General features: G+C 37.6%; 2 protein-coding genes across 8 annotated transcripts; one reads left to right on the forward strand and one right to left on the reverse strand.

Annotated features, from left to right (window-relative positions):
• Positions 1-615: 615 nt before the first annotated feature.
• Positions 616-10,515, forward strand: Bap111 (Brahma associated protein 111kD). 7 transcript variants are annotated; one of them, XM_076125721.1, is made up of 15 exons: positions 616-751; positions 952-1,031; positions 1,449-1,493; positions 1,879-2,153; positions 2,352-2,555; positions 2,930-3,005; positions 5,321-5,425; positions 5,831-5,964; positions 6,196-6,336; positions 6,690-6,824; positions 7,202-7,394; positions 7,671-7,769; positions 7,917-7,988; positions 8,465-8,788; positions 9,165-10,515. In XM_076125721.1, exons 2-15 carry the CDS (start codon positions 965-967, stop codon positions 9,197-9,199), a joined length of 1,905 nt encoding a protein of 634 aa, XP_075981836.1. In that variant the 5' UTR covers positions 616-751; positions 952-964; the 3' UTR covers positions 9,200-10,515. The 7 variants fall into 7 exon arrangements, with proteins under 7 accessions (XP_075981836.1, XP_075981834.1, XP_075981835.1 ...); XM_076125719.1 differs by lacking the exon at positions 2,930-3,005 and adding an exon at positions 4,858-4,951; XM_076125720.1 differs by lacking the exon at positions 2,930-3,005 and adding an exon at positions 4,858-4,939.
• Positions 10,158-13,017, reverse strand: LOC142980392 (uncharacterized). Its single transcript, XM_076125726.1, has 5 exons — positions 12,871-13,017; positions 12,507-12,785; positions 11,695-12,274; positions 11,311-11,458; positions 10,158-11,110 (listed from the first exon to the last, which is right to left on the reverse strand). The coding sequence occupies exons 1-5, from the start codon at positions 12,873-12,875 to the stop codon at positions 10,995-10,997; spliced, it is 1,128 nt and encodes a 375-aa protein (XP_075981841.1). The 5' UTR covers positions 12,876-13,017; the 3' UTR covers positions 10,158-10,994.
• Between the last annotated feature and the right edge of the window lie 98 nt (positions 13,018-13,115).

Raw genomic sequence — 13,115 nt, forward strand, 5'->3', positions numbered from 1 at the left:
GTAATTTTAAATGTTGAAAATTACTTAATACTAAACCATGCCGACAATATTACACCTTTAGAATAATAATAACATAAACTACTCACCAAAAAATCCTTAACCTCTCAAGCGCCCGGCCACCGTTTCACGGTTGACTTGACTGTTATATTACCCCCGCTAAGCGCCCGGCCACCGTGGTACGACAAAGCGATCTTTCATTTAAAAAACATGGAAACGAAATGCCAGAAAAATCTTTATCCCTTTCAAACATATTTGACATTGAAGCTGATGAAACGAGACGTCGATCTAGCACACACACTTAAATAATTTCGTTGGCAGTGTGTACATTATGTTATTCGCCTCCAGAGTATTAGTGCCCTTTGAAGCGAATATGCGAGCACCAACTTTAGGTTAATTATCATTATTATTATTAATATAGATCTTAAAGAATTATAATGAAAGGCTTGCGGGCGCATAATATTGAACATTATACATGTAGTTTCTGAAATGTGTCATTAGGTATTTTAAAGTACTAAGTATGTTATATAGTAATGTAGTAATATCAAAATCCAAATCGACTAAAATGTTGCTACACTAAATGTCAAACTTGTGTCAAATACCTAAATAACCAAAATGGCTGACGTAAATATGGCGTCTTGCTGAATGGAAAGCGACGCTTGTCGTAGTTTGTCTTCGTAACAGTTTAATAATTATCGTTCTATTTTCAGGTATTTGCCTTTATCGATCACCAATAACTGAAGAAGCCCCACAGGTAAGATAAAAAAAAGAAACTTTAAGGGAGCAAACAGCGATTTCTTCTTTGTTATTGGCACTTTTCTAACCGGTAGTTGCAACGTTTGGTAATTCCTGACTGAACCTCGTTCCTATTATTTGTGAAACTCATTACAACGTTCACCATAGTTATTATACTATCTATTATATTGCATTTCATTCGTCGGTATTATATTTCAGGGGACTTCGTGTTATGGCTGCTCCAAATAGTTACAAACAAAATACATCGATGTCGATGCCAAGCCCGCAAAGCAATCCGCGTTTGTATTCCATATTTATACTTATACGTAGTATTAGATTAGAACATAATATATATAAACAATATGAACCCATTACAGCAAAGCATAGATAACAGTTTGGCTGAAGACACTCACAGCATTTGAACTGTTCTGTATTTGAATGTTGTATTAATATTTCTAGAATGTTGTTAGATACTAACTTGTAACGCGTACGATTCGATGCCTTTGCAAGCTTAGCAGGGCTGAGAACTGTTGGTAATGCTGGTATCTAACTGCTGTTATGTCCCTCGGCAGCATGACTCCATTCTATGCTTGTTTATTTCAAAATATATGCATCAGTAACATACTTTTTATTTTCTCTTAATTTGTTCTTTACCCATTAGACTTACATTTTACTCTTATGTTGGTTTTGTTTCATGTTTTGTTATGTTGAAACAGACTACATGATTGCGGGGCCCCCAATGAGTTTCGGTATGATGAAAGGTAATGCCACAATCTGATTTACTTTTATTTTTCAAAATTGTTCTCACACCCTCATCTGTTTTGGAAACTAGGTACTCTGTGGGGTTTTAAAAATTGTATTTGCACCAAAATTTTCTCTCGTTTCCACATCACAGACCATCATTCTACTATTCTACACACACAATCTCTATTTTACTCTTGATTCTACGCTAATTAAGCCTACTAAATACAACTCGCTAGTATTGCTCGCTCACACTAATAACTTTCACTTAACATTTGATTTGAATTTTTAGAAGTTGTGCATATTTGATTATTCTTTTGTTTTTCCCGCCCAATCCTATCCTTCCCTTATGCTTTTTGTTTTTTTTTCTTTCATTGTATTGCCGCCCCGCTGCATTGCTTGAAGGCGGTATGAATGCACCGCCGCCGCATCATAACCAATACCAGTACCACCCGCAATACCAAGGTGGTCCTTCGCTGGGCCACCCGGGAGGGTACGCGTGGCCGCAGAGTCCCCAGCAACAGCGTTTCGGTGCAGAGGGCGCGCGGCGCGCCGCATCAGGGGCAGTGGGCGCCCAGTCGGGCCAAGCCGCCAAAGATGATAAGACCAGTCCCTTCGTATCCACTGTGCATTCTCACCCTGGATTTCAGCCGCAGAAGATCGGCAAAGGTGCCGGTGCGGTGAGTCGATACTATGCGGTAATATTTTTCTACACTTTATTACTAGCAGTAGTAACTTGTTATTTTATAATCTTACAATCGTCTTATTCTAGCATTCAAAACCATGTACTTTTCAGGCATACAGTTGTATAAAAAGCATCATTTTCTGTAATACAAAACTATCAATACCTGAATTACATCTTAGCTGTAACATTCCAGGGCGCCGGCCTGCCGAAACCGCCGAAGCCCCCAGAAAAGCCCTTGATGCCATACATGAGGTACTCCCGCCGAGTCTGGGACACTGTAAAGGCAGCCCATCCGGACCTAAAGCTATGGGAAATAGGCCGTATTATCGGGAGCATGTGGCGAGATCTGCCAGAGACAGAGAAGGCTGGATATGTTGATGAGTATGAAGCCGAGAAGGTATGGATTGGTATTCTTTTTGTCGTATTTTGTTTTAGAAATAGTATTTTACAGGATTGTGTCTTTGAACACTGGAAATATAACATAGGAAATTGCAGTCTCATGGATTTTTAAATACAGTAATTAATTCTGTAAAATACTATTTAATTGATTAACATTATGTCTGTTTCAACCACGCATTTATCGAAATTTTATAAAGCAACAATGCTTGTATGAGGCTGATTGGTTTAAAAAACTGAAGCGAGCCAACTGGCCAACAAAATATTATGCCAATTAGAAGCTGTAATTGGCAAAATTATAAAGAAACTTCGCAAACTGGCGCCGATATTTCGCAATTCCGAAAGATACCAGGTTGATATAAGTTTTCCATTCAGGCGCAGTACACAGAAATGTTGAAAGCTTACCAATCGTCGCCTGCGTATATACAGTGGCTGGCCCACAAGTCTAGAGGTACAATATAGAACCTTACGCCCATACACATTGGGTACAATTTGTGTATAATCCACGCCATCACGACACGGCTTAATTTAACACGGGGTTTTACAGGCACTCGCCTCTTGCTGTTTTGTGACTATTGTTCTTGAAAAACTGGCTAATGAAGGCCTATATATCTAAAACCATTAAAATTACTCTTTGCTACTTCTTGTGAGTGTTTTATGCATATTATAATAGATTATTAGGTGAAAATTTATTATTTGACTAAGTAATTAAAAATTATTCCTGTTTTATATGGTAATTATAATTATATTATTATACTAGCTGACCCGCGCAACTTCGCTTGCGTCACATCAGAGAGAATGGGTGAAAATTTTCCCCGTTTTTGTAACATTTTTCACGGGTACTCTGCTCCTATTGGTAGTAGCTTGATGATATATAGCCTATGTCCTTTGTCGGATAACAAAATGTCTCCATACCAAATTTCATGCAAATTGGTTCAATAGTTTAAGCGTGATTGAGTAGCAGACAGACATACAGACAGAGTTACTTTCGCATTTATAATATTAGTATGGATAAAGACATCATATTTGTAACATTTTCTACTGGTACTCTGCTCCTATTGGTAGTAGCGTGATGATATATAGCCTACTAGCTGACCCGCGCAACTTCGCTTGCGTCACATAAGAGAGAATGGGTCAGAATTTTCCACGTTTTTACTGTTACTCTGCTCCTATTGGTCGTAGCGTGATGATATAAAAGGTTTTTTTCACGAAAAATATTCTTAAAATTATTTATATCTCTTATAAATAATATAACGAAGTCGCGCTAAGGCATATCCGCCATTAAAACAGTTGCCATGACAACGGAATTTTGTTAATTTAATGTCATTATTATATTGATTATTCGCGACTTCGTTCGCCACCTGAATTTTCCCGGGAAATGCGTCATTTTCCCGGGGTAAAAAGTAGCCTATGTTCTTCCTCGGGTATCAAAATATCTCCATACCAAATTTCATGCAAATTGGTTCAGTAGTTTAGGCGTGATTGAGTAGCAGACAGACAGACAGACAGAGTTACTTTCGCATTTATAATATTAGTATGGATTATCTTATAATCATCTTGTTTTTCTGATAACCACTTTATCAAGTATAGAACCATGTGTTTTTAGCGGCTAATACACTTGTTCAAAAAAGCACCTTCACAATATTGCATTAACATGGTTCTTAAACATAAGGATTGTATCTCATATTAGAAATAGAGCAATAAATAAGTAGTAATGTTGGCACAAAATCAGCAAGAGGCCCAAATCAATGTTGGGATCCATTGACATCATCATGTAATTGTATGGAAAGCTCGGTAGAGCCACTGTATATTGAATGCACTGGGACAGCTCATAAATCCTGTTGAGATAACGATCAGACCCTTCCCGGTGGGAGTTTGTGTTAATAGATTATTTGTTATGGATTTTGGAAATGTTTGGACTGAGAGGAGAATTGTCAAAATAAAAACCAATTGAAACACTAGCATAGATAATAAATAGTACATAAGTTCTGATGTCATTTTTGTACCTTTAATAGGAGACAAGAATGCAAATAATATATTAATAAAATATTTTACGCACTCCCTCATTATTATCATTACTGAATTGGTCAATAAATTCAAACCCTACATTCATTCTGATGCAAGTCTACAATCCACAAAATAAATGACGTATATCACAGACCTAAAAGAGAAAGTGCAGCTCCATCCATTTCCAAACCGCGCATACCGTGACTAACACGCACTAAACGCTAATTTTGTCCTCCCACATGCACGTCACCTCATATATTGCACGCACCGGGTACACCATGTCTCCATGAATACAGTTGGAGTACGAAAAGTCCTTGAAGGCGTACCACAACTCACCAGCTTATCTCGCGTATATTGCCGCGAAAAATAAAGCTGTAGGTAAGGGACACGGTGAGGATGCATGCGTATAAAATAATATTTATGTTGTGCACTTCGCTACACATGAAAAAATATAAAAAAACAACAAGTTAATAATACATTAAAGGTAGACTAGTCTGTCTCAGGAATAAAAATATTTTTTCTCTGTTGGCTGTCAGTGTTGCCACAAAAATGATGATTTTAACGCTGGCTACTCTAGAACATAATTTTTAAATTACACATCTTTAAAATGACGATGCTTTCTGTCTATCATTCTTCAAAAACCTTTCATAACACTAATATTTATGTTTGTTGCTAATATTTGTTCATTGTATGTTACTAATATATGTTTGGCTTGCATTTTTTGTTGGAATGTGAATTAATTCGTTTTTGTGTCAGCAGTAGGCAATCTTGAAGAAGAAAGTTCAAGCAAGAAGGGCAGCTCACAGAAGGAACAACAGCAACAAGACAGAAGAATTGACATACAGCCTGCTGAGGATGAAGAAGGTGAGTTACTTTTAACATCTTTTAAACTATGTACTTCTCTAGCAATGATGTCACAAAATCTCGTTATATATTTCTAGATCTAAGATTGGTCTAAGTCTCTACCTAAAAGTCCATGGTGTCCAAAATATTCTTGGGTATTTCTTTTTGCCAATTTAGGAATTGGATATCTGCCTTTTACCACCAGGAATGATGTGGATGATGGATGTTTCCAATTTTTTCGTGTGTCATACTACACTAAAACCAACAAACATGGTGTTGAAACAATGTAATTTCATGAAACATATTGTTCAAAAACTTGAAAAGCAAACAAAAATGTATATCAAAATCGTTATGTCTAGTCTTCCAAAAGACAATTTCCAGTCCATGAAAAAGTACAATACAATATTAACGCTTTCAATATTTCAGATCAAGACGAAGGCCTATCAATTAAGCATGTGGCTTACGCACGCTACTTGCGTAACCATCGGTTGATCAATGAGATATTCTCTGATACCGTTGTGCCTGATGTGCGTTCCGTCGTCACCACAGCTAGGATGCAGGCAAGTAGCATAACATAACATTACTGGAACAAACTAAAAGAATTCATATCTAAGAATTTACACCACTTAAGGACCGGATCCTTAAATTGGAAGCATTTTTTTTTTGTCAGAATACGGCCATATTAGTAATCTTACAAATTATAAGCCTGCTAATATTGTATTAGAACTTCGAACGTATACATAAATAGTTATCTGTAACGTATACATAATATATATATATTTTTGTTATAGATATTGAAAAAACAAGTGCAGTCCCTTACCATGCACCAGAAGAAATTGGAAGATGAACTTCAGCAAATTGAAGAAAAGTTCGAAGCTAAGAAGCGCAAGTTTATTGAGAGTAGCGAAGCATTCCAAGAGGAACTCAAAAAGGTACAATAGTATTTCCACATTCTATTTTAAGGTGCTTGTATACTTTCGAATTTAATTTCGCAAGATTTAGTCATGTAAGACTGTTAGTATTATAGTACATTTATACGTGTATGTAAGCTCAGGTTCGCGAGTGTGCACCTATCTGCTTGAATCTCATAATACGTACATTAACGAACACAAACATGTACGTTAATGCACGTAAGACTGTGTGTTTATACTGAAGCTAAATAAACTTGAGGCTTAAAAGAAATCTATAGACCAATTTTACAGCTAGATGAAAGAGTTTCATTTCAGTACAAACATTAACTGCCTTTCATGACTCTCAAATATACAATGTATTATTTGTTGACCAGCACTGCAAACCAGCGGTAGACGAGGATACATTCCAGCGTATGGTAGAACGCGCCATGGAGCAAATGCGCCGCGGTATCAACCCCGCCACACAGCCGCTTGCACCACTCAACGTTACCGAAAGGGCTAAGGAAGAGGTAACATAATATAATCTTTATTTAAACATCAAGTATCATGCCTTCAAGTTTGTTTCCTGATTAGAGATGAAATACACAATATGTATTTCTATGTTCTACCGAGATTAAATGCAATGACGAATAATAACATTATTCCTGATAAATGCAAGGCACATGACTGCTGTGGGAGAATTGATAACAAATAGCACTATCACCTGACCTATGACAGAGATAAATATAGGAAGTTGTAACATACATTGTTGCTTGTAAATCCGAGACCAACTTCAGTTTAGAGTGACATCAAGGAACCAAAGATTTTCCTTTTTCGTTAGTTTCTCAAAATTGGTAAAAACAATGCTTTTATTGTTTCATATCTATCATGTTTAATTTTGCCACAGCCAATGGACCAAGAGCCGACTCAAATAAAGCAAGAAACAAACGGACCGAACCTACCAACACAAGTGGACAAAGTATCTACAACTGAAGTGAAGACAGAGGGCGTCACTACTGAGCTCAAACCTGAAGCTGAAAATAAAGAGAAAGAACCTGAAGAAAATACTACCAATCATAATGGCACTGCTGAAACTGAAGGTAAAAATATTATGATATTATTCTTCTTACCAATTGAAAGAAAATGTAGCCTGATTTTCTGACTGATGAATATGTTTTCTTGATCTTCGAGTGGCATTTAGGCCTAAAAGTACCTGATGCTAGTCAGAAATTGTTTAGCTATGTTAAAGAGGTATAGACATTAAGTATCCAATTTCAGATATTACCTTTTTACAAATGTCGTCCACTTCTTGCAAGTTCCAAGTAAATCAGTTATTTTTTATATCATGATTGAAAAAAACTGTTTATCTTCTGTAGGCGAGCGCAAAGAAGAGAAGCCAGCACCCAAGCCTGAAAATAAGGAAGGTGCACCTCCTGGCGCCCCGCCACCACACATGACATCGCCGCCGCATCACCGTAAGTAGTTTTTTCTTATGACTTTAGCAACAAAATGTCTTTAAAAACGATAACATATAGGTACCTTTATTTAATTCCAATATTTTCAAGCTACATTAGCAAATACCAGTCTAATATAGCTTGATCTTCACTAAAAATATCTTGCAGCAATGATGATGCCACCAAACCCCAATGCTCCAGCACACCCAGGACCACCACACGCCGGACCGCCGCCGCCAGGTAAAACACAACCTTACTACCATTGTAATATAACCCAAATTGTCACTAAATCCACATCAATGTCACTTGTCTAACATGTTTTGGTCACATTGAATCGCTTACGGGAGAAATTCAAGGTTTCTCATGATGGTTTTCACGATTTGCGGGTTTCGTGCAGGTTTTCACGTTGCACACGGTTGCTCGGGTGTATTTAACATGGTCTAACAAATTTTGTACTTTCACAGTCATATGAATCATACTTGTACAGTCATTCACACATTGCTGCAATCGATTGGTGTACAATTTCGACCGTTACTTTATTAACTTTTATCGGATTATTGTTACTAAAATCAGCACCGAGTCTTCTGTGTTCTTCAATTCTGTTATTGGACTTTTGAAAGGTTGCATTAACGTTTGCGTCCGATAGGCTATCATAGGCAATCATTGAAGCGTTAGGCTGTCGCGTGTCTGGTGTGTAACCGGTGGTATGTGCGCAGTGGGCGCCGTAGCGGGTCCGGGCGGTCCGGGCGGGCCGGGGGGGCCGGGCGGGCCGGGCGCGGGCGCGTACGGGGGCGGCTACGGCGCGCGCTACTACGGCGGCTACGCGGGCGGGTTCGGCGCGGGCTACGCGCACTACTACGGCGCCGCGCCGCCCGCCGCGCCGCACGCCGCGCCGCACCCCGCGCACGCGCCGCTGGCCGGCCACCCGCCGCACGCGCCGCACCCGCCGCACGCGCCCCACCCGCCCCACGCGCTCGCGCCCGACCACTACGCGCACCCGCACCACGCGCCCCTCCACCCCCCGCATCATGACGCCAAACGTGAGCACTCATCGCATCACCCCTCACCCACTACGCTTTGTGTGTCCGCCGTCCGCATGCGAGCATGTCTCTCTGTGTTCGTCTTACTGGTTTCGTATTACAGATACGCGAGTATCCACTGTATTTTGAGAGTGCTTGAACAGACTCGGATCAAATCAAAAATTGATTATCATACAGTTCATAATCGCGTATTTGATAAATGGTTTTGGTTTAGGGTGTCGTTTCTTTAGCACCGCTGTTTTCTTTTTCATATTGCACAGGGTTTATCTCGGGACATATGTAACGTTTGCATGCTTCGACTGCTTTTATTTGTTTTGGCTTTACGTAGATGTTAGGCACATATTGGCCTTATTTTAAAATATAACGCTTGTTACAGAGGAGGAACCACAACCGAAGAAAGAGGGTGAATGATCGTCACCAAAACGCGTCGTCAAAAGACGGCGCAAGTCCTCTTCGAAGGACCAACAGTGAGGGAATAGCGCGTTCTACGTGACTATGAAATAACAAAAAAAAAATTGATGCCATTTCAATACCAAATATTCCATGTTTGGTAGTGACATCAAACCTCACTGTGACTTTATGGACGCTGTAAAGTGCGATAATATTAGTGCTAGTTTTAGGGGACGATTCGATTAGGTTTAACATCTTTAAAAGTGAAACTATGATGTGTTTCAAATAAGTGTTGACATGCAACTGGTATTATCAAAGAATATACTCCAGTTTTAGCAATGTGTACATTTTGTGAGATTTAGAATGAAACATTCGTGATCAAGGAGATAACATCTTGACGTGATTCTTCATATAACAATGTGTAAGTGAATGTATGAAATCATTAGTGTAATTTTTCTTCATTATCAAATAAATTTGTCTAGAAAATTCTAGATAATGGTTGTAGGTAGAATTAAATATTCATAATTTGTAAGTGCTGTTTTTGACTGCTATATGCTAGTAGGATTTTTATCATGAATCATCAATAGCAAATATCTTGTTAAGAACGTAATATCTATTTCATTTTTATAAATGTATCTTTAGGGATAAATACTGGTGATGTAGATTTACTAAATAGGTGTTATTATAATAAACTTAAGTAGTATAACTGTAAAACTACACTTTGTTATTTGTATTTGATTAAATGATGATTTAGTGATGTCATACACCTCTATCTACGCCTTTTGGTTCAACAGGCGTGATATTATGTGTGTGGGTGATTTAAAAATGACGAAAACAAATAATAAATGCAGTCTATTAGAACTTACTTTTAAATTTGAAGTGTCAGAAAGGTATGAAATGATACTGGTTAGACCAGTTACTTCGAAAGATAGGTAATATAAACTGTATGCATTTTTGCAGGTAAAATAAAACATACACATAAGACATCTAATAAGATATAATTTTCATTAAATATTATAGAATAGTGAATACTATTATAATCTTAAATGTAATATAATAATTAAGAAAGAAACGCCTGTTTTGACACCCGTACATTTACTGTCATTGTGTTGCTACATTATATATTAAAACACTATAATATTTTGATTGGTATTGCACTATATGACTACAGATATTAAAAACTACATATAAATGAATGTATATACTAAACTTGTCTTATTATAAACATAATGTCATAAAAGATAGAATATATTAGATAGTTTTGTGCTTCATAGTGGGATTATATGATGATTGAAAAACCACTTACATTTTGCAAAATACATACAAATGCTACACAATTTATGGTAGTCTTATTACACCTATATATAGATAATTATAATATACTGAGACAATGAATAATACTGGTGAGCTTGCAATCTGCTTCTGCCTGTGAATGAGTTGTCTAAGTAAAAATGAGGGAAGATCCAACACATCTTATCGTGATCGGAAACGATTGTATGCGCACTGTATAGCTGATATCATAGTTCAGCGAATACGCGCGCAATACGTATCATACAATCTCGTACATTGCAAACGTCTTCATAATCGTACATACTTCGTTTCTATGGCAACACCAAACAACTGTTATCGAAAGAGCAAGAAAAGAAGAGATATGCGCTCAAAACATGAAACTGTAAGATGAGACTTAGACTTACCTACCTATACATTAAAATGGTTAAAATTTATGGACATGACATTCCATTATGATTGCAAGTGTGGTACAGGCTCATATATACACATAAACCTTTAGGTAATACTAAAGTAAGGTTAATACTGTTTATCTGTGGTCGTCCTGTATTCGATTGGTGTTCCTCCCGAACTCTGCGATCACGGGCCGTCCGCTGAGAATCGTGCCATTGATTTCTTCCAACGCTTGGATAGCTAGCTCCTCATCTAGACATAAAGGTAAGTAGATTATGAATACGAGAGTCTTGAAATATTAAATTCAGTAATGAGAACAGAATGAAATGGTCATAGCACATACTAGAATAAGTGTTTCTGGATGTTTAAGTGTCCAGCATTTTTATGAATACTGGTAGGAGCAAAAAAGTTTGTGGGGTTGGAAATTTCTGTAAGTATGAGTAATTACTTACGTTGAAATGCGACAAAAGCTTGTCCCCTCATGCGGCCGGACATCATACGCAAGTCGACTGGGCCACCATTGGCCAACACAAACTGGTTGAACAGCAGAGATATCTGCTCCTGAGTCACTGCTGGGGCGATATTCTTTAGATAAAGTACCTGAAAAGGAATGTCATCATAAGAGAGGTTCAAGCATTATTTTGTCCTCTAAGTTTATACAACACACTTAAGGCAACTCACGACAACGAAATAAGCTTTGAATTTGTTTCCAAAACTTAAAAATGATTTTTGTAAGGATACATTCTAAGAGAGTGTTAAACTCTCCCTAACATTGAAAAGGAGACCTGTCCTGGGAGTTAGTGTTAAAGAAACAAAAGACTTTTAGTGAAACTTACCTTTGAAGGTATTCCAGGTTCATAATCTTTGAACCTATCAATTTTCTTGATGTCATCCAAGCACATCTTAGTGCCTTCCAACAGTTGAGCTTCAGCAGCATTCACTGGCATCACAATATCAACAGCTCGTAAGTCTTCAGGCTCATCCTGTACTGGCTCCAGCCTCACAATTCTGTTGTCTTGGACAGTATACATTGTCAGTGGCTTAGGACCCATGGCACGGCTCTCTTCTTCATCACGACTTGTTATAGTATGTGGTATGAGTCTTGGAGGCATTTCTTTAACATCCCAAAGAGTTCCCGGTCTATCCACCTGTGAGGTGCTCGGTTCAATAGGAATATTAAGCTGCTTTTCCTGTGCAAGCATTCGTTCCTTTTTACGCTCCAATCGCCTCATCATTTTGCGCCGTTTTGTAATAGGTATTATGTCATGTTTTAAGTGTCCAAATAGGCTCTGTTCCATCTCTTTTAGCTCATTCATTGGGTGTCCCTCAGGATAAAATGTGATTGGTTTTTGCTGGAGTCTATTTATGAGGTTTTCTGGTTCTGAAGATGTGCCTGGCTGTTCAGGCTTTTGAGAGCTGTAATCATTTTAAGACAATTAAAAACTTTATTATTAAAAAAATATTGGTTTTGCTATGAAAAAGAAATGTTTTGAAAATAAACTTTTGGCTAAGGATGTCTCCGCAGTTAAGTAGTTGCAGAAATTATTTATATTTTTCTTGTCAATAACGATCAAGAGATCATCAAGAATAATAGTATTTTGGTCTAGGTTTAAACCTTCAGTTAAATGTACCTAATGCAAAAAAATACCTTTTCGTCTCATTATGAAGATTATTGATTTTGTTATATATTTCTTCTAGTTTATCTTTCAAAACTCCTGATTCTATCTTCTTTCGCTGATCCAAAAGCCCCGCCTCATTTTCTTGGTATAGTTTTATTTCATCGCTCGTCAACCCAGCCTTCTTCAACCATTCCTGATGGTGGATGTCTTCTTCGGCTTTCCTATACTCTTCCACGGACGATAGCCCATATTTAGTAAAAGGTAAAACCTCAGTTGTCTTCTCGAAGTCTTTCGGCAGCGACTCCGAACTAAAATATTCATTATTTGAGATTGAGATTAAACTGGACATTAAATACCGTGGTGAAGCGTACTTAATACGTCTTATCTACTTACCACATCGCGACTTTTCACTGTTTTGGTTTAATTAATTTCCAATCATGTATTGTTACACAAAAACCACTATTTATTTTATACCTCTGAGCTCGTCCCTTGACAACAAAACGCTGATTTATTGACGCACTGAAAATATTGAATCAGACATTTGTCTTTTGAGATTAAAAAATAAACTGTGTGAGATTTATTTCTTGTAAAAGTCAGTATTTTATAAATAAACTTAATTTAGCCAAAAAATCACTACA

The sequence above is a fragment of the Anticarsia gemmatalis genome, chromosome 18, assembly GCF_050436995.1.
Source record: "Anticarsia gemmatalis isolate Benzon Research Colony breed Stoneville strain chromosome 18, ilAntGemm2 primary, whole genome shotgun sequence".
In the NCBI taxonomy this organism is placed as follows: domain Eukaryota; kingdom Metazoa; phylum Arthropoda; class Insecta; order Lepidoptera; family Erebidae; genus Anticarsia; species Anticarsia gemmatalis.

Excerpts from the sequence above, each read along its gene's own strand:
- Bap111 (XM_076125719.1), top strand. The coding sequence starts at position 965 with ATGGCTGCTCCAAATAGTTACAAACAAAATACATCGATGTCGATGCCA. Across the intron at positions 6,337-6,689 it reads TCCAAGAGGAACTCAAAAAG|CACTGCAAACCAGCGGTAGA; the intron begins GTACAATAGTAT and ends TTTGTTGACCAG. Across the intron at positions 7,770-7,916 it reads GACATCGCCGCCGCATCACC|CAATGATGATGCCACCAAAC; the intron begins GTAAGTAGTTTT and ends AATATCTTGCAG.
- LOC142980392 (XM_076125726.1), bottom strand. Across the intron at positions 12,275-12,506 it reads CTTCATAATGAGACGAAAAG|CTCTCAAAAGCCTGAACAGC; the intron begins GTATTTTTTTGC and ends AAATGATTACAG. Across the intron at positions 11,459-11,694 it reads AACCTGGAATACCTTCAAAG|GTACTTTATCTAAAGAATAT; the intron begins GTAAGTTTCACT and ends ATTCCTTTTCAG.